General features: G+C 39.0%; 1 protein-coding gene across 1 annotated transcript in view; it reads left to right on the top strand.

The window, feature by feature from the left end:
- Window positions 1-23,690, top strand: part of CILK1 (ciliogenesis associated kinase 1) — a 49,929-nt gene extending 26,239 nt beyond the window's left edge. Inside the window, exons 5-14 of the mRNA XM_016153867.2 lie at window positions 891-970; window positions 9,281-9,413; window positions 10,102-10,273; window positions 12,621-12,788; window positions 14,857-15,177; window positions 16,652-16,842; window positions 16,960-17,108; window positions 17,979-18,107; window positions 20,731-20,853; window positions 21,793-23,690. Coding sequence (XP_016009353.2) covers window positions 891-970; window positions 9,281-9,413; window positions 10,102-10,273; window positions 12,621-12,788; window positions 14,857-15,177; window positions 16,652-16,842; window positions 16,960-17,108; window positions 17,979-18,107; window positions 20,731-20,853; window positions 21,793-21,947 — 1,621 coding nt within the window. The 3' untranslated portion in view covers window positions 21,948-23,690. The remainder of the gene's footprint in view (window positions 1-890; window positions 971-9,280; window positions 9,414-10,101; window positions 10,274-12,620; window positions 12,789-14,856; window positions 15,178-16,651; window positions 16,843-16,959; window positions 17,109-17,978; window positions 18,108-20,730; window positions 20,854-21,792) is intronic.
- Window positions 23,691-25,371: the final 1,681 nt, after the last annotated feature.

Raw genomic sequence — 25,371 nt, 5'->3', positions numbered from 1 at the left:
TCGGAGGCTTTTTGATAGCTTCCTAGAAGCTACTTTCAATGAAGCTGTTTTCATTTTTTAATGAATTATTCACCCAAAGAAGCTCAGAGATTTAACAAATACCCTGCAGTTCTCCATTCCTGCAAGGATGTATGGGCAGAGCAGCTACAGGTCAAGGGTGTAAAAGCTTCATTCATTTTGAGACCTCCATTTGAAAACGTCTAGGTTTCTTTCAGTTCTTTTCTTACTACAGTGCCCATAGGATTCTGTGCTGGGCAGAGGAGACTAATAAAAAATTACCTGCTATGGTAATTTCACTTTAAAAGTGAACTGTGTAGAACTTATTGGGCACGATTTTTTTTTTTCTATGTCTTCTTTATGAAGATTATTTTAATCATAGACTACCTCTTAGAAGTTACATTTTTGGGGGCACATTTTCTTGTGGCAGATGAATGCCATTCATAGTACCCTTCTGAGTAATTTCAGTAAACAAATATCATCTTTATTGTCAATAACAGCAGTGAAGCTGTGTGGTTTGCCCAGCCAGGGAGAAAATGTCACTATCTGCTAAATGTCATAAGGCCTTAGATTTTTGCCATTAAAATTTTTTGAAGTTTTAGATTATACTATGGAGAGAGAAGATTTTTATATGATATATTAGAGAGAATTTGGAGAGATTACTATAAAATGTTTAATCATTGCTTCTTTGTAACATAACTGAATATACTTGGTATTTATAAGGTCATTCTCATGCATGTATAAATGGTTGTTTTTATCAAAAAGTCTAGTCAAATTAACACGTGAGCAAATATTTTCATAAATTCTTACTACATAACCAAAAGAATATGAAAATGGTATTTGTTTTCATATGTAAATCTGGATTTACAACTTTTTTCCTCTGCCCCATACAGAAATAAGTTGTTTCCTGAGTCTGCTATAAGGAATATCATGTACCAGATATTGCAAGGACTTGCATTTATTCACAAACACGGTAGGTGATTTGGAGAATCATGCTTTTGAATAGCAGTGAGATGTTGTCATCAGGTAGAAAATGTAGGAAACATCATGGCCTTTTGTAATCGACTCCCGGAAAAGGTTGAAGAGTTGAGAGGCTGACAATGGATTTTAGAATACATTAACTTCCATAACTTGATTTCTGAATTTCCCTCATTATTTATCATGTCTGCATGTTCTTATTCTTTAGGATTTATCATTAAGCTTGTTAGTTATAGATCTAAAAGTTATTCTTGACTATTAACTGGTGTATTGATAAGAAACCTAAGATTGGAATTCAGAGAGCTTTACATGTTTAACCTACTAATGCCGATTTGCTGTGGCTTCTCATTTTCCTAATGTATTTATATTTCATTTTGCTAAAAGATTTCAAAAATAGTCTAACAAGATTTATGCAACACAGAGAAATAAAACTAATTAAAAATTAGCAAAGAAAGAAAAAGGCAAACAAGGTATGGCTATAGCCAGGGGTAAGGTTAATCCGCAAAGTCATATCAGCATGTTTTAAGTAGAAGAAGCAGGCTACAGATTTGATTCTGAGCTTGCTTTCTGACTATGCAAAATATGAAACATGACGAGTTACAAACTACAGCATTTCCCCAAGGTAAAGCAGATCAGTTGCCCAAGAGAAGCAGAACTATTCTTGGTACCAAGACCAGAGAGGTTTCTCTTTTGGATCCTTTAAGAGGGGATAGTATGTAACAATGTGACTTTATGGTAAACACAGTGACAGATTACATAGAGCAGCTTCAGGTCATATCCCTCAGATAGGCCACTTATATCACCTGATCACTTATACTGAGGCCCAGTATGATTCAAGGAAAGGTTCAGAGTATCTAGAGAAATGGAAGGCCACATACCCTTCATGAAATCCTCTATCACATTTGTTCTTTTTAGCTGAGCTTTTGAAAGATATTGAGTAGCAATGAGTTTGAGGTTATATTGTCCAGCAGATACCTGGGACATTACTATTACTAGTCTCTGTTACTGACCAAACACAGACCCAGCTGGGGTTGGATTGATACCTTCTCATGAACCCAGAGCTCTGGGATGGACGTGTTCACCAGTGGAGCCAGGAGGCCCCTCGGGATGTCATTTGAGGCCACTTTAATATATAGACAGATGGGCAAAGCGCTGATCTTGCACAGGCAGAAATCCATTCTCCCAGTCTAAGGATGTCATTGCCATTGCAAATATTGCACCAACAAATGAGTTTCATTACTCAGTAAGGAAGCTGGATGGAAGCGCTTTGATAACACAGTTCATATCTGGCACACATTGGCAGTGAAAAAAAAGACATTGTGCCACAGCCTGTGGCATGGTGCATCCAGGATCATTCCCAGCCTGCTCGTTAACCTCTAAGTATCTCTTCACAGTTGCAAACTAAATGAAACACAAACAAGAGACAGGGCTATCTGTACAAATTCTTGTCAGCCTCAGGCACATGCTGAATAATCGTAGAGAGTAATATGCAAGACTGAGTCAAATTGGGAACCGATTCTAGTCAAAATTTTTTAGTAAAAGGTGTGTCTGATTCTGCTGACAATGATAGAACTAGTACGTTAGTCTTTAGTCACCAGAACTCACACAAGATGGTATGAATTTGCAAAGCATGAAAAACTTCTGGTAAGTCATTAGAGACAAATAAGAAAAGTGTTACTTGCTAGATTTAAGAGCCCAAAGGGAAAAAAAAATGATGAGAAATCAAAGAGATTCTGAAAAGGAAATGGTCAACCAGAATGTTTTCAAATAGGAACCAGTCATAGTGTCTCAGTTACTTGGGTTATTTGCTCAGTGCTAAAAATTGACTGGAGGACCTAAAAGAAAGTTAATGTTCTTTGGCTTTCTCTTCTTTTCCTCTTTTGCTGCTTTTTATGAGACTCAGATATTTGTTGCCAGAAAGAACACATAACATTTTATCCAGATCCTTATCCCACCAAATGAATACACACACATACCCTCATATTTGTGTATACAAATCTACATGTACACATACCCAGATCCACATGTACCTACATATACTGTCTCCCCATACACACACACACAAATGCACATGTATGTGCACTCACAGTACATATTTGTATCCAATAATAATCCATATAATATTGTGTCAAAATAGCTCTTTTGATATTTTTTAATTTTTATGTACTTTTTGTAAAATTTGTATTTATTTATTTATTTATTTGCCATTCTTTCGCACTGTCCATTTCCCTCGCATGCCTTAGACAAACAAATTGTGTATGGAAACAATGCAAGGGAAGCTCAGTTTATGGAGAAAGTCAGACCACCTTTATTTTTATAACCCCAGGACCATTGCTATTACCAGAGATTCTTGTGGACACTTTCCCCAGCTGTTAAGTGCCCAGTACTAGTTTTAACTTAAGAACATTTCCTCTGTCACCTTATTTATTTCTTTGCCAATTTCTTAGATAGAAAGGATGGATGGGGTCTTCCTTCCACAGAAGAGGAAACAGGTTCAAAGAGTTTTAAAAACCTGTCAAAGGCCCCACAGCAGTAAAGTGGTAGAGAGGAAATTAGCTCAGATATCTGTGCCCATTTGCCATGCTTCAGTAGAAAAACCTGTCTGTTCTCAAAGCAAACAAGAGAGTAAGAGGTGAAGAAAATAGCAATAATAATTGTAAGTGGGATGGATATTAATTTTGTAAGTCTTATCTCATTTTTACTGATAAATGATTTTTGGAAACTTCTTCATGGTTTTTATATGGTATTGACTTGACTTTGGTTAAGTGCACGTGTAACTCCATACTATTCCTTTCCTCCAGTAGTAGGGGGAAAAAATAACCTAAAGCACTTCACAGATTTGTCTTGAGAGGTTCAGGCTCTTCCTCAGTAGCTCATTCTCACTGTGAAGGCATAGCCTGTCCCTGGGGAGTGGATTCCTTTGAGAGGGAGAACAGCGCTGCAGGTAGTTGCTATGGCCATAGTTCATGTCACTGAGTACTTTTCCCCCACAGGGAATGAAAACACGATTTTGCTTGGGACTGATTGAGCAATGCCAAAGCATATGTACTTTGCAGGAATTAAATAATTAATGCAAGCCATGTTTCATCCTCAATCTGCCCTTACAAATACCAGGGTCACACTTATCCATGCCAGTGTTCAGAAATGCATTAGGTGACTTAGAGAACAGTGTTTTGCCCCAGGAAGTGGTTCTCCGCTTATGTGTTTCACCACTGTCTTCCTGTGCTTGACTTTGTGTCATCCCTTGGCCTTTCTGTGTGTTGCTGTCCCCGTGACCTTCTTGATAAAAACGTTTTAAAGTCAGTAATATCTGTGAGCTTAAAACCTCCATAGCCAGAAGGTGTGCTACGTAAATCCATAGTGTTTGAGTATTCTCTTGTTCTTCCCACATATTTATATCAAGTTCTCCATTTATAGAACGTAGCAGAGTGGAGAAGGCCTTTGTGGCTTGATGTTTTCCTTGCCCCAGGGTTCTTAATGAATAGTAAGCACAACATATTTTCTGCCAGGATGAAAGAGACAATCCCTCTGTCATTCGAATGGCATTGAGTACCCTGAAATTAAATTGAAGTGTTGTTCCTGAATTCCAAAAGTCAAACAGTTTTGAACAGGAAGGTTCTTATCATAACAACACTTTGCTATTGCGTGATCTCTGAATGACCTACTAAAAAGGGTTTGCATTATGAATCAGAAGCACAGAGGAGGAAGTAAACTCTTGTTATAAGCCCCAGTGTACACATCAGAAGAACATGGACCCACCCAGGAATCAGATCAGAGTTTAGCGCTACCCCTCAGAGATGGTGGGGCACATCTCTAGCCTTATGAGCCTTAATTCTTATCTACAAAAATGGAGCTGTATCTGCCTGCCCACTCTACCAGGTTCTTGGGAAGAGACAATGAGAAGCTCATGTGAGGTACCAGTGTGCCAATCACTGTCCTAAAAGCTTTACAAATATTAACAAATTGAATCGTGCCAAACAACCCCACAAGATAGATGCTGTTACAGTTTACAGTCCCCATTTTACAGATGAAGAAAGTGAAGCACAGAGAGGTTAAGTAATTTGCCAGCCAGTAAACAAAATTGAGATTTGAAATCAGGCAGCCTAACTGGTCTGTACTCTCATATGGACATAGTAATTCTGTTGTTAAAATAGAGATGAACAGTAAACGTACATGACGTGAGGGCCTTATGCTTTTTGTCACCAAGGAATAAAACTCCTGGGTATAAGGCTAATAGTAGCTATTGCTGTTATTCAATAACGAAAAGAACAGAGGGCTAGATATCCTACAGATATAATCATAAATGCTTCCTAGTTATAAAGGCTTATACTCGAATACAGTATAACAGACAACATATATCAACTGATAAATAGAATTTTAACCAGTCATTTTAAAGAGTGTTTGCAATTAATTTTTTCCTAGCCATTTTCCCACTGATAGTTTATTTTGGGCCTGAAGTATGATCCATAGAAAGGAAAGCTGCTTAGAGGGACATATGGGGAACCAGAATCTTCATTCTCATTAGTGCACATGCTCTCTGTGGAAGTAGGATTAAAGAACAGTTCGTAGAGAGGGAAAGAATGAAGCTTGACTGATAGGAGGAGGGAGTCAGTGTTTACGGGAGCATGACTCAGGGTTGAAGCAAGGTCTGGTGCAAGAATGATACTTGTACCTGAGTACCAGTCGATGTGACGGGATGAACAAAACAGGGAGAAAATGCAAGTTGGTTGAGGTGGGTGTTATAGATGGTAACAGAGGAAATTGCAATGGCGCTTGGGGGTTGGAGGACAAATGACTCATGTCGCATAAGTTTAGCAATAACAATTTAGCTCAACTAGAAGAGAAAAAGAGTCTAAGAGGAGAAATAGTATTCAACACTTGAAAAGAACAGAACCACAAATCAGAATTTAGCTGTAGGTGTCAAGATGGACAGAATAGAGCTCCATAGTACAACAGCTCTGACACATTTTTTAGCAGGACTGTGAATAATTCATCCCCCTGCCATCACCATGATTCAATTTTCCTGTCTGTTCAGTAAGAAAACAATGTCTGCCATTTCTTTTCTCATTTAGGTGTTTTTAATGCTCTGAGTTTTTAGGAAGAGAGACAGTGGTCTCAGTTCACATGTTTTCAGGGGCCACGGGATTCTTCCTGGATGTACTGACAAACAAGATCACTGCCTAATCACTGCTTGTGTATTCACACATTCTTAAGTCAATTCCAAGGTGGGAGCATGCAGTCAGGCCTTGTGGGAGCTGGTAGTGCCCTGAAGAACAAGATTCAAACACGATGACTCCGTTACGCTAAGTCTTAGAACAGACCTCACACATTCTGGTGAGCATTGATCATCTTTATTTCATTAGGCTGAGAATAAGCTATCCACATTTGTCCACATCAGAAATTTTTTTCTTTCATTTTAAAGGCCATTCTTGACTAATACTGAATTACTGTTTGAACTTACTGAGTGGGCCATTTCAAGTTTGGTTCTTGCTATAATTTAGGTTTAATTTACTCTTATCTGGTTAGGATACTTAAGGAATTGTATGAGGAAGGCCATTAGGTATATATTGGTACAATGGCAGGATATAGAATGAAGCAATGGGATATATAGAGAGACTTTTTCCATACCCATATATACATACAAACACTCATACATGTACATACACATGTATATATGCTATACAAATATAAAACTATTGTGCCTGTGTCTGATCTAACCCAGGTCTGACTCTTTTGATCTTCTCAATGCCTTAGATTATAGAAAGTAGAAGAAGCTTGGTGAGAAGGAAGTATTTCTTATCTGTGGCCCTCTTGAATATACGGAAACACTTCTCTGCCTTCAGCCCATCTATGTGTACGGGGTTCTAGGCCTTGTAATTATATTCACTTTGTCTGTCTAAACCAGCCATTCACATACAGACCCATCATTATGTCATTAATACTATCCATTTGGAACTTGACCTAGTACTAAACCCTGGTGTCTTAAGAATGATGAACAAAGAGGAGTGTCCTTTTATTAAAACACTGCTTTTCATGGCACATAATATCTAATGTGTATTCAAATATGACCACTTTATAATCACTTTCCTCTCCTTTTAAAATAGAGGTTTTTGGAAAATGACCCTGACTGGTAGAATTAGTCCTGCTGGAGAAGGACTTCCCACGCTGAGCCCTCAGTGTCTCCCACACTGCTTTACGGTCATTGTTCTCTTCTCAGTTCTCAGTTGCTGTCTTGTGAGCCTTCCTTCCTCCCACCCTCCCAACAGCCCTGGTCTGCTCTCGATTGCCCCTGCCTACTTGGCCCAGGTATATCTGTCACCATTAAGCTTCTTCATGTTCTCTGCAAACCTATTCTAGTCCTTTGTTTAATCAATAAGAGTATATTATGAGGCCACCATGCTCCTGTCACTATGCTAGACAATTAGTAGAAATAATAACTGGCCTCTACCCTTAAAGTGCAGCATCTAATTAGTGAAAGATGGTTAACATACCTGAAAATGATAGAGCTCTGCTCAGGTTCAGAAGGGAGGGCCTATTACATCCACCAAGGCAAACATCTTGTCTATTTGGGCTGCTTCTGAGTCCACAGAGCTTAACTCAGTGCCTGGCATGGAGTGAGCCCTCCATGAATATTTATTGGTTGAATGAATGAATGCTAGCATATTAGAATGGCTTCCTAGAGGTGGGGAAACTCAAAATAGGTCTTGAAGGATGGCAAAGATTGGGATTGGTATAGACAAAAAGTACAAGGGTACAGCATTGTTAATGGTAATAAATGTCATGAACCTAAGGAATTTTACCTGATTGGAACACATTTTACACATCGATGGTAAATGCTGGAAAATAATTTTGTCTCTAGATAGATCAAAAGTAGTTTAGTCTTGTTAAATAATTTAAAAAGGAGCTATGGAAGGGGTGTGTGTGTGTGTGTGTGTGTGCACGTGTGTGCATATGCACTCTTGGATGGGACAGTGACAAGGGGCAGATAGTGTTTAAATTATCAGTAAGTGTGAGAATCCAAACAAACTGAAGCGAGAAAGGCCTGCTAGAAAGTAGCAATGCGGGGATAGGTGGCAAGAGCAAGGATTTGGGGAGGGGATAGTGAGAAAAAGCAAACGGGACAGACGTGAGATATTTTGATGAAAAATGTGACAATTCCATGATTGTCTAGAGAAAGGTGGATTCACTATCGCTACAAAGTGTCTGGATATCTTATCAAAAGTTCAAGAAGGAGAGATGGTTTGGAACAGGCCGATCTAGCTGCTATCCTATTAGAAATATAAGTCTAGAGAAGGGTGGAGAAGGCACATTAGAAATATAGATTTGAGCATTATCACTATAGAGGTGTTGAGAAGTAGCTTAGCTCTTCGGTGATGGCTATTAATTTCATAATGTGCTAGTTAGAATCTGACTTTCACAGCATCGATAATGAAAGCACGCAACAAATAATACCATCAGCAGAATTAACGGAGTTGTATTTCCAGTTTGGGTGTTCCACTGAGATTTAGAGTCATGTAGAATGATGTCTGTATTGGTGATGCTCTCGACAAGTGGAAGGTTCTTGGTTTTCAGAGGCATGTATTGTTGACCAGTGGGTATCTGAGCGCACCTGGGAGGTTTGCGTGTTAAATATCTCCTGCATGGACCCCCAAAGCTCTGCTGTAGTTGAGACAGGCTTCCCATTTGGTGAGTTATCTTTGTCTTTCACAATGTGAGCTGTAGCTATACCTCTACGTCATTAGGCCAAGTAGTAAGTATTTAACATTTAAGCATCTATTGCAATGCACACCAGATTCTCAGATATTAATTGGTCATATTCAAAAATCCCTATTTCTTGAACAAAAATTGTAATTGTATTTTTGTCATGGTATACACTGTTGAAATGATTGTAGTCTCTAATTTTTTGTGGCTGGCTTGGGCAGAGTAGGCATGATGTTTTTTTCCTTGAGCTATAGAATCTTTTGCAAAGTTCTCTCAGCCCCTACCTACTGAGTTTTGGTATTTTAAAAGATGTTTTCTGTTTTGGAAAAATTTTATGAATTTTACATTTTGAATTCATCAAAGGGAAATTAATGTAACCGTTTGAGAGTCCAAAAGACTCTACCTTACAACTCTAATTGAAAAATTAAAATTAAAATTAAAAAAAATAAAACCTCTACCTTATCAGCGGGATGAATGTATAGATCCTTCAGTGTCATACCTGACTACTTTTTAGATTATAGTTGTTATGTAAAGAACAATACAGCTGCAAAGAGTAATGCAGAAGCAAGCTTGCATTAGGATTCCTTCTCCACTGTCTCTGCAGGCTTCTTCCATCGAGACTTAAAGCCTGAGAACCTTCTCTGCATGGGACCAGAACTTGTGAAAATTGCAGACTTTGGATTGGCCCGAGAAATCCGATCAAGACCTCCATACACAGACTACGTATCTACCAGATGGTGAATACCATTTTCCTCAAAATTATTTAATTACACTTCTTTAAAAATACACCATTATACTGAGGATAATATTAATGGCACAAATGTTAACTTTTCACTAAGAGAAACAGTGCAATTTGAGACACATATTCGTAGGTACATTAGCATTAAAAGCTTCTGTTGTAAATAATTGTAAAAGGAAGTTTACTATGCTTTCCCATAATATAAATAATATTTTGTATATAGACCTTCCTGAAGACTGTTTCCTAAAAGAGTTATGTACAAGATTCTTAGAAGACCTGTCTGAAAAACTGGGTAATTGCTTTATTGAAACTTTCAGACCTAAAAATTTGATTTAAGCAGTTGGCCATGACCAAGAAGCAGCCTAAAAACAACAAATTTTTTGTTCTCTATTTCTCTTCTCTCTCACTCTCACTCTCCCTCGCTGTCACTCTCACTCTTTCTGTTTCTCAAAGCTGCTGTGGAGAGGAGTCCTGTAGAGGCATGCTCAACAGAAAATACCGTGGGATAGAGAAGCGCTGCTTTATGACAGCAGCCACAGCAATTGCCATGTCTTCACACATCCATGCACCACACCAAATTAGACAGAAAGAGAGATGCCTACGCTCTCTCACTGAGAATTGATTGTGTGTTTGATTGACTTCTGGCCAGTGGAAGCAATACCAGCAATTCCCCTTTGTCTCTCCAGGTACAGGGCTCCAGAGGTGCTCCTGAGGTCCACTCACTACAGCTCCCCCATTGACATCTGGGCCGTAGGCTGCATCATGGCGGAAGTGTACACCCTCAGGCCACTCTTCCCTGGGGCCAGTGAAATTGACACCATCTTCAAAATTTGCCAAGTGCTGGGGACACCGAAGAAGGTAATGACAAGGAACAAAGGCTGTGAGCCAAAGCCAGCAGCTGCGTTCCCTTGCCTCCACCCGGTGTGACACTGGCACTGCTGATCACCTGTTCATCCTGGGATCTTTCTCTCCATCCCAGGGCAATCCTCCACTGCCCACATTCTCAACATGGCCATTTTGCACCCTCTGTCTACTCTTAAAGTAGAAGATGTGTTTGTCCTGGCTCCCTCTGCTTTTCTCTCTATGACATCTCACTCCACTTGCAGTTTCTCTGTTCTCGTGGCTACAAAGCTTATAATCTATTCAGAAGTCTCGTAAACGTAATCATAGCTCTCACCTGCCTCCTTTAGAATTCTACTCACATATTTACAATTCCCTGAGATTTTTCTCCTGATGCCCTCTCTATCACCTCAGACTTGACACATCTGATGCAAATTGCCTTTTTTTTTTTTCTAAAACTTCTTCCAAATAACACAAACACATTGGAAGGTTTTACTGCAGTAATTTCTTTCTCACCTTACATATTGTGTTGAATATTTTAGTACACTTTTATTTTTATACTTCTAAATTGATGTATTTTTTTAATTTTACATAGTTGCTTATTTATATATTTTTTCTTTCATTTTTATTGAGATATACTTGACATACAGCATTGTATAGGTTTAAGGCATACCAAACTGCTTTTCGTTTACAACCCCAACTAGCTTCTTTCATTCACTCTCCATCTCTATCTGTGATCCCATCATAATTCCAGAGCCCGAGCCTTGAGGCTGAGTTTGAGTTTCCCTTTTACCTTCTCTCTTTCCCTTACTCTCCTTCCCCCTTCCCTAAGCAGTTGGCCTTGAGATCCTATTGAATATCCCTCACATGGCTCTTGTCCTGCGAATCCCACTGCCCTAGACTGGGCCATGCTCACAGACTGGCTAATGCTCACACTGCCTGTCTGGAGGTATCAGTGTTTCTGCCTTCAAGTCATTTCCTTCCAGCTTATCTTTCAGTCTTCAGCAAGGTCAACTTCATAAAGAACAACTCTGGTACTGTCTTCTCCTCCTAAAATTATTTGCTGACTCCCTATCACCCCGCCCCCATAACTGTCATTCCCTGTCCCAAAGATCGTATCTCCCTTCCCCACTCCCCAGCCATGTGCCCTCAAATCCCCCCACGACACCGCTCTGCATATACATGCTCTGCCCGACTGAAGGTCTTTCGTATACCCAAATCCTGCTCTTCTTCCAAGGCCCCACAGTGATCTTTTTCCTCTGTCTTGTCACCATCTTCAGCTGTGTTCTGTGTTATTAATATAATGATCTGTGCACATATCTCTTTCGTGGACCATCAGCTCACTCAGGGCAAGGATTTGTCTTGTGTTTATTTGTGTTTATTTTTCTAGGTCCTAGCATCATTGCTGGTACAAGACTAGTCCCTCAAGAAAAATTAAATCATTTGAATCATTAATGCTACTTCTCAGGATTTTCAGTCTTCTGCTGGAATCTCTCCCTTCTCTGGATAACTATCTGTACTCTCTTGTGATCGTTATTACTTACTTTTTATTCTGTATTATTGTTTTTAAATAAATGTCTTATTTTCTCTTTTAGATAGTTACATCCTTATGGGCAAGATTTATATCAAATTATTTTTGGACACCCAATACTAAGCCTATAGAAGACACTCCCTATCTTAATGAATAAATGATATAAGCTATACGTAGTGCCACTTTTCTTAAAAATCTAAAAAACAACTATACCAGAATGTGTCTTGAAAAATAGTGGAGTGTTGAAACTAGAGGAGACCATAAAGATTATTTGTTCATTCTTTCCTGTCATTCGCTCCAGCATTTAGTGTCCCGTAGGTATGATAGATGAAAAGGCAAAGGGCTTGACATTATGTGGAGCAGCTTTCTTTACTGCTGGACCTCTCCACTTGTATATTTTCAGTCTTCAAGATGGGATTATAGTCATATTTAGTGTTTCCCAAATTTATTTAACTGAGGACAAGATGTTTTATTTTTACCCTCCAAAACAATTTCTTAGCAGTTTCTCAAACTTCTGTCTCATGGAACACAATTGTGAGAATTCTAATTTGGTTCAACCCCCAAATCTCAACAGAGGAACTATCTTGTTTGAAGGTTATGAAACAAGTTGATGTCAAATCTGGTATCCTTTCCACTTTTCCTCAAACTTCATGTTCTTTTTCTTTGTATCTCTCCATTGGCATGCTCTTGTGTTTTATGACACATGGTGCCACGATATTGAATATGGGTGTGATAATGACATGATTGCCTTTCTGTTACTGGTATACATTCCAGAGTATAAACTCTCATGCAATGAGTTGGCTGAGCAAAATTTCTCTCTTTTCTTTCTTTCAGACTGACTGGCCTGAAGGCTACCAACTTTCAAGTGCTATGAACTTCCGCTGGCCCCAGTGCATACCCAATAACCTGAAGACCTTGATTCCAAATGCTAGCAGCGAAGCAATTCAGCTCCTGAGAGACATGCTTCAGTGGGACCCCAAGAAACGGCCAACAGCTAGTCAGGTTTTCTTCCATTTTCTTCTGTTTTATGGATTTCTTATGAAGTTCATATCTAACTATGAATAATTCCTAGAAATCTCATAGGAAGTATTATATTTGGTATTATGGGTGAAAAAATAGTACTGAATACCATTAATGGTGTAGTATGTATGAGAGAAAATAGTTTGAAGCTCGCTGTATATAGTTAAAGTAGTTAAGATTTAAACAATATAGTTGCTTTGAAAATTGGCATATAGTTCACATGGTACATTACCATATATGTAGAAGTGAAAAACAGATCTACCTGTCTTTGGAGAATGTTTTCAAATAAATCGTCTATGGGTTAAGATTATATAACAGTTTGTTTATAAGGCAGTATTGGTGGTTGAAAGGGAATTTGAAAATGTCTAACAAAATCCAGTTCACTCGTTTTACAGATGACAGAGAGCAGCAGAGCTAGGATCATAACCATAATTGGCATTTTTTTGCACTTTACATTTTGTAAATACTTCAGTATGTTTTTATGTGATTTTACCCCATGAAGACTGTATAAGTGTTACTGTTTTCATTCTATATATGAGAAAACTAAGCAATTTGTCCTAATCACTCATCCAATAACTAACACAGATAGTGCAACCACTGCAATTCAGTCATGCAGATGGCAGGTCTTCTTACACCATGCCTCCTGTTTTCTCAACCCACCCTCCCTCAGGCCACTTTGACCTAGATTATAAAATATCCCCGAAAGAGGCATGGTGTTGCTGTGAGCTCCACCACGCCCATGCCTCCTGCCGGTTGCCTTTTTCATTAGTTGTGTCTGGCCCCTCCTCGCCTTATCCCATTGAGACAATTGCATTGTTCAGAGAATTTAAAAAGGTAACCAGTTCTAATCAGGGATGATGATTTAGGTAAGCAAAAGTGATAGTGTCATTTGAAGACAGTGCTTATGTGATGTTAGAATATGGAGAGATGATACTTAGGGGGTTAAAGAATTGTAGATAAGTAGCTGTCCAAAGGCTGAAAGAAGAAAGGGCCTTAATTTGGTAACATAAGACTCTGAATGGCTTAAGAAGGTCAGAACGCTCTCAGAAATGTATTTCTGGGCATGAAATTCATAAATATTTTCAGGGCAGGATAGAAGATTTCTGATGAACCCAGTTTTCAAAGGATGCATACAAGAGATGAAAGGGAAAAGATGTAAAAAAGAACTAAGAGAGCAATGGGTACTTTTAAGAATAGTGTCAGAAAAGCTAAAAAATACCCCCAAGTCAGTTGAAACTTGTAAAAATGCTTGAGACTATACAGAGTACTTTTCAAGTTAGATGCCAGGGTCCAGGACTTGTACCATAGTATGCATGTTATTTGCTTCTGTATTTACACTTATATATAATCATTATAGATATTTATAACTATGTCTCAGAGTCATTAAGAAAAGTTATTATATATTTATTGATTTCCATTCAAAAACACTAGGGAAAACAGAGTATTTCAGAAAGATTTATAAACCACAGCCTTATGAGATTTATCCCTTGGCTATCTAGAAAACTTTTTTATTCAGAACTAGCAAAGTTTAGTTGTCAGTTGTTTTTGATACCAAGGTTCAACCGTATCACATATTATACGTTCTTGGCTTTCCTGAGGTGGAAGCAGATGTACCTGCTTATTCTACTTTCTATTCTTTAGGGTCCTCTGGGATCATTGTATTTGACTCTCTCAGTTATATATATATATTTTGCCTCTTTCTATGGAATGAGGAAATGGGCTTAGAAAGGTGAAATATTATATTTAAGACACGTAGCAATACATACAAAGCCAGGACCTGCGTTAAGCCAGAATATTTTCCAGAAGTGGCAAAGGTAATAGCAGTGTTACTGGCTGCTCTGACCAAATGAGTTTAAGTACATACATTTGATGATATTTAGATAAGAAAAATCACAAGGGATGTTACAAATTCAAGGTGTTTTATAGTTGGTTTGGGGTACAAAAGAAATTGTATTAACTGTAGTCACCTGAAATATAGCCCAATGAACCTGATGGTGTTAACCTTCCTGGCTAGACTTTTCTCCTAAAGCAGCCTTATGTGTTATTCCAGGCACTTCGATATCCTTATTTCCAGATTGGGCACCCGTTGGGCAGCACTACACAGAGCCTTCAGGATTCAGGAAAACCACAGAAAGATAGCCTGGAAAAGGCAGGCCTACCTCCTCACATGAAGCCGGTCCCGCCTGCCCAGCCCCCAACCAAGCCACACTCACGGATTTCTTCGAGACAACATCAAGCCAGCCAGCCCCCTCAGCATCTCACGTACCCCTACAAAGCAGAGGCTTCCAGGACAGATCACCCGAGCCATCTTCCTGAGGGCAAGCCAAACCCATTGCTCTTCCCATCCCTCCATGCCAAGAATCCTCAGGCAGTAAGTAGTGAAGATTCACTAGTGAGCCTGTGTCTGCCCTGTTTCTTTTCTGACCCCACTTATTGCGTGACAATTTTTTTAGCATAGAAAATCTAATTATAATAAATTTATCTCTGCAATATCATGGAATTGCTAAAAGAGCTTTGGCCTTAGAGTTATAGGGCTCAATTCAAATTCTGGCTCTGCCTATTAATCACGGTGCCACTCATGGGGGCAGCTGCGGTGTGGTGTTTGAGAGCTCGACAGTTCAACCACATTGCCATGGTCTCAAATCTTGGCTTTGCTATTTCATAGCTCAATGGCCCCATGTAAGTTACCTGGCCTCTCTGCTCTTCATTTCCTCATCTGTAAAATGGGTATAATAATAGCACCTGCCTGATAGAATTCTTTGAAGACTAAATGAATTAATACTTGAAAGAATTCAAAATAGTATTAGCATCTAGTTAGAACTCAATAAATGTTAGTCATTATAATTATATTAATCCCTGTTGATTCAGTTTCCTTGCCTGTAAAAGGAAGATCATAAAGCCTATCTTGCCCAGCAGACAAGGCCGTTCATTGGAATCAAATATCCTGCTGCTTGTGAAGATATTTTGAAAATCATCACATGCCGTACTGTTATTTGTAGATACTTATTCCCATTAATGCCATCAATTGATGCTGTGAATGCTGAGCTGTTAATTGAGCCCAGATATTTCTTTTCCTCTTGGGCTGGTGTTCAAAAGGAAATAATGAATAATGTTAGATTCAGTGAAACTGTAACCTGACAAGGAAGTCTAGTTACCCTTAGCTGTATATTACTGTCAGAGAGTCTGGTTTTCTACACCTGTATGCAAAATTAATGCTTTTTCTCTCAGCTAGTATTTATCCACTGAGCATTGGCTTCCAACTAGCCCAACGTGAGAGGCTATGTGAGGTTGCAAGGGTGTTGTATCTAGACTGTTCATCTTACCCCAACCCGTAATGCGGAAGGAGTGTGTGCTTGGAAATGTCCTATTGTAAGACATTTGGTTAAATAGTATCCAGTTCTACCAAGAAGGAAAAGAAGGCATAATTTGCATTGTTTTTTTTGTAAAACTGCAGGATGACCGACATCTTAACTATATTCTCCTACTTTTGTATTTGTGACGGTATAAATCATGTTAACTCTTTCAGAGATGAAGCCTAAATGAAAATCCAGCCATCTTTTTTGTATGGGAGGAGTACCTTAAATTTCCCTTTTTTAATCTTTTTCTTATGTAACTTTGTATCCCCATATGGTAATAAGCAATGGAATCTGTGCAGGATAAGTGAGAGACAGAAGTCTGAGAATGCGTTTCCCATGGTTGCCCTTTCAGATGAGCAGTGCATGTTGGGGAATGATATGCCCCAGGATCCTCCTTTTCATGACCAAGAAAATTCAGTGTGGCGATTACTCACGCATTACCTCTTTTAACGCCAAATATCACTTATTCCCCTCTATTTGTATACACAGAAAATCCTTGCTGGCCTGGAACACAAAAATGGTGAGATCAAGCCAAAGAGTAGGAGAAGGTGGGGTCTTATTTCCAGGTCAACGAAGGATTCCGATGACTGGACTGACTTGGATGACTTGGAATTCAGTCCATCCCTCACCAGGATTGACCTAAAGAACAAGAAGAGACAGAGCGATGAGACTCTCTGCAGGCAAGTATGAGGCTCGTATCTGTAAACGGACTGAATCTGGAATTTGGTGAGATGATCGTCACTGATATGATGATGCTCTCTATCTCATGTGACCTAAGCCATGTCTTCTCTATTCAGATTTGAGAGTGTTTTGGACCTGAAGCCCTCTGAGCCAGTGGGGACAGGAAATAGCGCCCCCACCCAGACTTCGTATCAGAGGCGAGACACGCCCACCCTGAGATCCTCGGCCAAGCAGCACTACTTGAAGCACTCCCGATACTTGCCTGGTAATATAAATACTTACCTTTTCTTTGATTGTTGATAAGAAATCATTTCCCTAGAATCACATATTTACAAAGATTCTGTTTTAGAAGCCAAGCACTTGGGTTTCTCTTCAGAACTGGTGGGAACATCATAAAATATTTGCTGGAGCACAAGCCTCATGTTTTTATATCATATAGTTGCCTAAGATAAGAAATTTGGTAGAGAAAATTCAGTTCCGCCCCCAGGGAAGGAGGAACTGGCAAGAACCAGGCAGCATACTTGAGGTCTTTCCACTAGAAATCTGCATTGCTCGACACAAGTGGGAAAGTCGATGATCTAGTGGGAAAGTGGTTTGGCTTGAGGTTGAGGTGATTGAGGTAAGATCAGGGCAGCCTTGGACATGAGGGAGTCAGTTAGGGTCATTGGTACAAACTGGAGTCATTAGCACGAGATCGCAATGATGGTCCACGTCAGGTGAGAAGATGGAATCTTGGGGGACAGAAGGCAGAGAGATGCAGAGCTGGGAGGTTGGGATGGGGGATGCAAAAGAACTTAGATGACAGAAAGCCAGTTGTCTGTGAAAGAGGACAAGTAGGAATGTCTGGGAGTACTAAAGCCCAGGACAGCACCAGATGGGGTCAAGAGATAAGACATGGGTCAGATCTGTTGGTAGATGTTTAGGAGACCACACTCAGGCCACCTACCAGTGAGGCAACATACTAAACCCAAAGACAGCATCTTGCCTTTTTACAGTCAGTTTGTGCTTAGATTTTTGAACCATAGCGAGTTTTTGGCAAATTTGGCAAATTGGGTTCTGCATTAATTCTATCTCTGAAGTTTGGTACAAAATTAAATGCATATTTTACATTTTAAAAACATTTCTTCCTTATAAGGAATAAATATAAGAAATGGCATCCTCCCGACTCCAGGCAAGGATTTTATTCCATCTAACCCATGGTCTAGTTCTGGTTTGTCTGGAAAATCTTCAGGGACGGTGTCAGTAATCAGCAAAGTAAATTCAGGTGAGTAATAATTATTAACTCCTAAATGATGAAAAGCAAATTCTCTGGATGTGGCAGAATGGGTATAGAGAGATAAGGGTACAAGCTATGGAACCATGACAGTGTTTCTGGTATGAAAACCTTGGGCCTCTTTTCCAGGCCTGTGCCCCACCCTCCCACCCTCCTTCCCTCGCCAGCATGCACGTGGCAGCAGGCCCTGGGGACTCAGGCAGCTCCAATGGGGTCTGCCTTCAAGAGTAGCTAGGGAGAAGAGCATAATCTTCCCTGGCTAATGGGAAAAGCAAAAATAACTTGACAGAGTTTAACAAAGTCTGACTTGGGAGGCCCTGCAACCTCTAGAAGTCAAACTCGACTTGGTCTGCCTTGCTCCAGGTTGTCCCTTCCGTCTGATGACCCAGCCTTAGCCCAGGGCATCAGTACTTCTGGTTGGAAGATCATTTAGAAGACTCTCTCCACTTTTTTTTTTTTTTTTAATAGATGTGTGAATTTCAGAGGCGTTCCAGGCCGACTTAACCCTGTTTCCAGCACTTCAGTTTCCCGCATTGTTTTCCCTCGCACAGGCAGCCCCTGCTCTGTGCTGCTGCTCCTTCCACCGTGCCACGTGAACATCTGGGCTTCGCGTCTCTGTGCCTTCATCCATTAAGTGTTCATTTATTTTAAGGAACACAAAAAAAGGAAGTGCATTGACATCCACATACCCACCATAAGTTTCAGAAGTCAAACTTTGCACACAGGCACAAAGCCCAGCGTCTAGGCCTTCCTTCTCTTTCCCTCTTTTTCTCCCTCCATGCACCCCTATCTGATTTGGGTGTTTATTATTTTCATGCTTTTTTAAAAATATGTATGAGATACATAGTATGGTTTTGCATGTTTTAAAATATGTCTATAATCCTGACTCTCCCCTCATTTTAATAATTCTGTTATGTTTATAGCAATTATATAAAATATATATGTCATAAGGTATATATGTTATATACCTTATAACATATCCAATATATATCTATGTAATAGCATAATTTATTCTACTAGACCATAATTTATTTATACCTTCTATTCTTGACAAACATATAGCCATTTATAATTTTTGCTGTTAGAGAGTGTGCTGAAATGGACATTGCTGTGCACCCATGTGAGGGTTTCTCTGGGTCTGAGGTGAACATGTTAGGTTAAAGGGTCTGCTCATCTTCAACTTCACAGATATTGCCAAATTGCTCTCCAGCAGAGCAGGGGAGTTGTGCTGCATCCTTGATGCCACTTGGTACTGTCAAGATTGTAAAATGTGATGGGTGCTGATGTGGTGGGTGTGAAATGGCATCTTATTGTGGCTTAATCTTGCATGTCTCATTTACTAATGAGGTTGAGCATCTTTTCTTGTGTTCGTTGACTGTATGTTTTTTCCCTTTTATCACTTTACCTGCTGAAATTCTCTTCTTTTTCTCCATATCTATCTATTCACCCAAAATGCAAAATGTGCTCCAGTTGGCCAACACAACTCCTCACACATGCATTCCAGACCATGGTTTCCTCTCAACCTGAAGCGATTGCCAGCGAGGCTCTGTATTGTGAAGACTTAGAGCAGCCCTACCACTCAGTACCTCCTTTCTTAATGGCTTTAACTTGCAGTTGCATAACAGCCAAAGTACCATTTTTCATCATTCCCTGTGTAGTTTTAAGCATTAATAATAAGGCTTATATAGATAGTCATTCACCCATCCAATATACATTGATTACTTGCTATATGTAAGGCATTCCATTGACCTCCTCAAATATAGCATACAGTTTCGGCCCTTAAAGCACTCTCAAGTTAGAAATGACATAAAAAGTGAATGATTTTAATACATTTTAATAATGATTAATTTTTCCAATTATGGACAGGAATATTTAGTGGAGAACTACTTGTAATAGGTAAATAATTAGGATAACCTCTGTGCTGATCAATAAGAGAATAGTTAAATAAATTTTGTTTCAGTCATATTCTAGAATTTGCATATACTGACAAGGAAGGGTAACTATTCTATATTATCAAGTGAAAAAGCATATTTCAGAACAGGCTGAATCAATTATACTAAAAAAATAAAGCTTCAAGCTTTCTTTTTTTTTTAAGGATTAAAATGAGTTTTATTTATATAAAGCACTTAGCTTAGTTGCTGGTACATACTGAACATTCAGTAAATGTGAGCTACTTTATTTTTAGTGCGTGCATTGGTATATTTTAAGCATCAGTATTGCCTTCCACTCAACTCCCATTGCCCTCCTTTGGAGTAACTTCCAGCCTTCTGTAGATTCGAGGTCATGGCCAAGATTTTCTATAGTCTAGTAATGGTTCTTATCATTATTCTGGAGAGAAGCTTCCTCTTTCTTAAACAACCCAAGCATCTTCCGCTGGGGTGCAGGCTATAGGAGCAGCACTAGCCTTGATACACACTCCCCCCATCCCACCCAGTCTTTCTGATAGTGTGATGTGGTGGAATGCTGTGCTCGGAATTCACTGCTTTTATCATAATTCTCCCCCCCCACCCCAAAAAACCCCTAATTTTTTGTTGTTCTGCACCACTGTCCTTTAACGCTGTTGGTGTCATGTGCACATGATTTTATACTAATGAACTTTTGCTTTGGTGAATAGTTGGTTCCGGCTCAACGAGTTCTAGTGGACTGACTGGAAACTATATCCCTTCCTTTCTGAAAAAGGAAGTTGGTTCTGCTATGCAGAGGGTACACTTGGCACCTATTCCAGACCCCTCCCCAGGTACGTTCTATTTCGGGTTGTTCATGAATTGATTCAACAAATAGTAATTGAACATCTGCTTTGTAGGCGTGAATAGGCACATCATAGGCCTGGGATCTGCCCAGTGAAGGAGACAGACAAAACTCCCTGTCTTTGTGGAACTTACACTCTGCAGACAATAAGTAAACTAAATAAGATGTTTATAAGTGCTAAGGAGAAAAATAAAGCTGGCAGTAAAGAGGGAACTTGGGGGTTGGAGTGCAGGGTATGGATTGCAGTTTTAGATAGGGTAGCAAAGGAGATGCTGAGTACAGCCCTGAAGATGAGTAAGCCGCGCAATGTGGGTGGGACTATTCGGACATGGGATTCTGAAGTGCGTGGGCTTTGAGACAGGACGGGCCTGCTATATTCAACAAATAACAAGGAGACAGAGTGCAAGAGTGGTATGAATGAGAGGAGGGGAGTAGGAAGAGGAAATCAGAGAGGTGATAAGAGGCCGGATGGTGCAAAACATGTTGTCATTGACTCTGAGTGACATGGGAACCACTGGAGCGTTTTGAGCAGAGGAATGAGGTGATCTGACTTTCATATTCCAGGTTCACTCAAGTGCAGGTTGTCCCTAGACTGAGAGGGGAGAGCAAGGCTGCAAGCAGAGAAACCAAGTGGGAGGTGTTGCAATTATCCAGGCAGGGAATGGTGTTGGCCTGGGCCAGGGTGGTAATATATGAGTTGAGTCAGATTCTGGGTGAAATCGGAAGTAGAGCCAGTAGGATTTGCTGACAAATTACAAGTGGGACATAAGGAAAAGAGAGGAGTCAGGAATGACACCAGTATTTTTGGTCTGAGAAAATGTTCTACTCGAACTCTTATTTTCTGATATTTTTTGGCACTTTGCACTTATCAGTACTTTGTTTGCATGGGTGCCCTATCAATCAAGCCAGCCTTTCTCTTTCATTGCAGGTTATTCTTCCCTGAAGGCTGTGAGACCTCATCCTGGGCGACCTTTTTTCCATACCCAGCCTAGAAGCACTCCTGGGTTGATCCCACGGCCACCAGCCGCCCAGCCAGTGCATGGCCGGACAGACTGGGCTTCCAAGTATGCGTCTCGGCGATGACTGTCATAAAGCCCTTTACAGGGGAAAGCAGGACACTGTCCCTCAGCCAACTGGCACTATACCTGCAGAAAACTTTCGGACGGTATAAAAGCAAACAAACACTTTATAGTTATTCTTCTGAACTGAGACGTTTCAATATTCTTTTTTAAAGTTTTTTTTTAATATTGATTTGAATGCAATACCCTTTTTTTGTACAAAATTATTTTATTCTAAAACTGGGTCCCATTATTTTCTTAAACAGCAGCATTTTGTATATATGGATTATGTTTTAGCATTTTATACAGTCAACTTTGTAACAAACTTTTTAAAGATTACTTGATTTTCTTTTGGGGTTCCAGATAATATTTTATACAGATTTTTAAAACAGTAATAATGATGCAGTATTGCAACAGGGGTGCAATTTAAGACTATGTGATAAAAGGTTATTTACTCAATATGTGCAGATATTTGTGACATGATTAAACTTTAAATGTGGCACATTAGGTACCTCTGACTTCCTTGACTGACACCAATAGTAGAAAAATGATCCGTTTTTCTCAATGTCATGTTATTATTAGTTTGATATTTTGATACCGCTTTGCTGTTCTAAAGTACTGTTATGTAATTCACTTTGTTTTGTTTTTATTCCCCAGATGAAAGAACTCTAAATCTTTTTTGAAATTTTACCATACACTTTATCATGATTAGAGATATACAAATGAAACTAGGTTTTATCTTGTTCTATGCCATTACATTCTATTTCTTTCATTTTTGAAATCAAATTTGTCTAATTACCCATAAAAGGGAAGATTTCAAGCCACAAGATTTTCAACTTAAAGGTTAATACAGGCAACTAAATTGCTATCGCTGCCAAAATGCATGACCAAAATACTAGATTTCAAAGCAGCAAAAGGTTTATTATTATTATTATTATTATTATTATTATCATTATAATTTATAGAATTTTGCATTCAGTTCAGTTCTCCAGGCCTGGCTAGCGACAGACAATGAATAACCTTCTGTCCTAGCCAAAATCTCAGGGCAATTTGGGGAGCAGAAAAGATTTATGGCAGAGGTTCCACTAATCTAGGAAGTCACAGTTACCATGATATTAGTGTCATAGTGTGCCACATTTCAACTCTTAACCCTTGCGTAGTTTCTTGCAACAGTGAGAACTCTATTTGTTGGCCGCGGCTGTTCCATTGAGAGGAATGTTTACAGCAATTTTGAAAATGACAAAGCTAGTTTGGAGACAGAAAAAGACAAAAGGTCCACTCTCATCCACCTCCTGAGGGCACATTTGCCTCTCCAGTCATGGATACCTGAAAGGCAAGAGGAAAGGTCACCGCCAGAGAACTTGGGATAATTTCAATAGTGTACTGACTCATTCTCCCAGGGCTCAAGCTGCTCTCATTTGGTTCCAGGATATAGCTTGTTGAACCACACGCAATTGTCATTTTTGTAGGTTAAAATGAATATTGACACTTTGATATGGTTCGACCTATTAAATTGGTAAATTATTGCTTCAACATATTAATACATGGTAGCTTGAACCAATTGCCATAGCTCCTAAAGAGGTCTAACCTAAAATCGGGAGCAATGTCTGCTTTGGAGTATCTGGCTCAAAGATATAGTTGACCAAGCACTATGATCCCTAGGGGCAGGAGAAAAGCACATAATGGACATGGATTTGATAGGTAATATTTTCCTGTTAACAAACTGGCGGCAGAGCTTCAGAAAATAAATATGTATGTGTAAGCACAACTTGAAACTGAATTCATTTCTGTATTATATTCTCAACTCATTATCTAAAGCAACAGAAAATGTATTTTCAGAGATGAGTCCTTTACTGAGGTTAATATTTATTTTCCCTTTCTGTATTATGTATACAAAATAAGTTAATCTGTAATTTTACCCAGCTTGCTGGAAAGCTGGGTTTAAATTGTAAATACTCTTTAGAGAAGCAAATGGATTGTGAATACCATATTTTAGGCACTCAAGCTTATGTTAAGGTCATTACATTTTTTTAAATTGAAAAACCTAGTTTCCTGGTTATTATACATTATAAAGTGGTTTTTCTGATACTTTTATAGGGCCCAAATTCAGAAAGTATTTCACTTTCTTTCCTTTTACTCTTTCCTTTGTTAATCAGCCAACAACTTCCCTTGGGAAGCTAAACACATTTATGCACATGAAAATCAAGAAGCAATATGTGCAGTTGAGGAACCTAGAAGACTGAAAAAACGATGTAAATTCTAAAGAACTAGCAAAATCCTAAAGTACTCCTTTTTTCTCCCTGAAATGGGTAAAGGACAAATTGTGTATACAAGCCGTTTACTATAGAAGGGAATAGTGACCATTTTTTGTTAAGTGAATATGAAATGCTGCCAGTTGCATGTATTTTTTCATTACTAAAGAATTATAAAATGTAATGCAAGACACCAAGATGAATGACAAGTTTAATTGTACCTCCATGACTATACCTCATTTCCAGCCAGAAAGCTTTCTGGGATACCAGAAAACGGTACAGGGATGGCTCTCGTTCCATGCACAAAGGTTCAGTGGCAGGTGAGCCAAGGGGCACACATGTAAAGAGCAGGAAAACTGCACAGGCGCAAAAACTACTCTTGGTGTGATCATTTGTTTTGCAGTAAAATCCCATGAATTACTAAACCCTCACCTAGCTCGTGTGTGATAGGATTTAAATAGGAAGTAAATTGATTTTCAAACAATTTTTTAGACACATCTCTTGCCCAAAGGACTAAATACACCTAATAAATCAACACTATATCATCTTCTGAGGTTATCCAAAAATTGAATACAGTCAAGGCAACACATGTAAAACAAAACAATTCTTGTTTTTGTCAAGAATTGTTTCATTTTTAAGTACAAATACCAGTACTGTTGGAGTTCATGGGCACCGTGTTTTCTAATAAAGTAGCAATTTCCCTTCCATCAAGCCACTGTTTTGTGCCATTTAGGAGAGAAAAAGAAAGACTGTATGTTTTAGCTCAGTATATGGCCAAAAGCAATATGCTTACAAGAAAATGTTTGACATACTAATTATTGTATATCATTTAAAGCATACTGTAGTAACTTGTTTAATATGCGTGGTTAAGTTTTAGAATTATTTTTATAATTTCCAACCAAAGTACTGTATTTTATATAATTTATTGTGAGGACCGTCTCGTGGAAACCATTAAGAAGACAAACTGGAGGCAAATAACACATTAATCTGTATTATCAGTTTCTTTTAGACACTATGCTAATGTGAATTTAAAATGACCTGAATAGTCTCCTGATCTCAGATAGCTTATCACTGGTAGCAATTTGTCAGCCGATTTGATTACAAGGGAGTAAGTGAGAATATAATTATTTATAAAGCAAATCGTCATAATGATGAGAAGATAGGACAGAAAACCACTTATGCAAGCCCCTTCTGAAA

Source organism: Rousettus aegyptiacus, unplaced genomic scaffold, assembly GCF_014176215.1.
Source record: "Rousettus aegyptiacus isolate mRouAeg1 unplaced genomic scaffold, mRouAeg1.p scaffold_m13_p_1, whole genome shotgun sequence".
NCBI lineage: Eukaryota > Metazoa > Chordata > Mammalia > Chiroptera > Pteropodidae > Rousettus > Rousettus aegyptiacus.
Note: the sequence above shows the minus strand (reverse complement) of the source record. Positions and strands in the feature narration are given on the sequence as shown.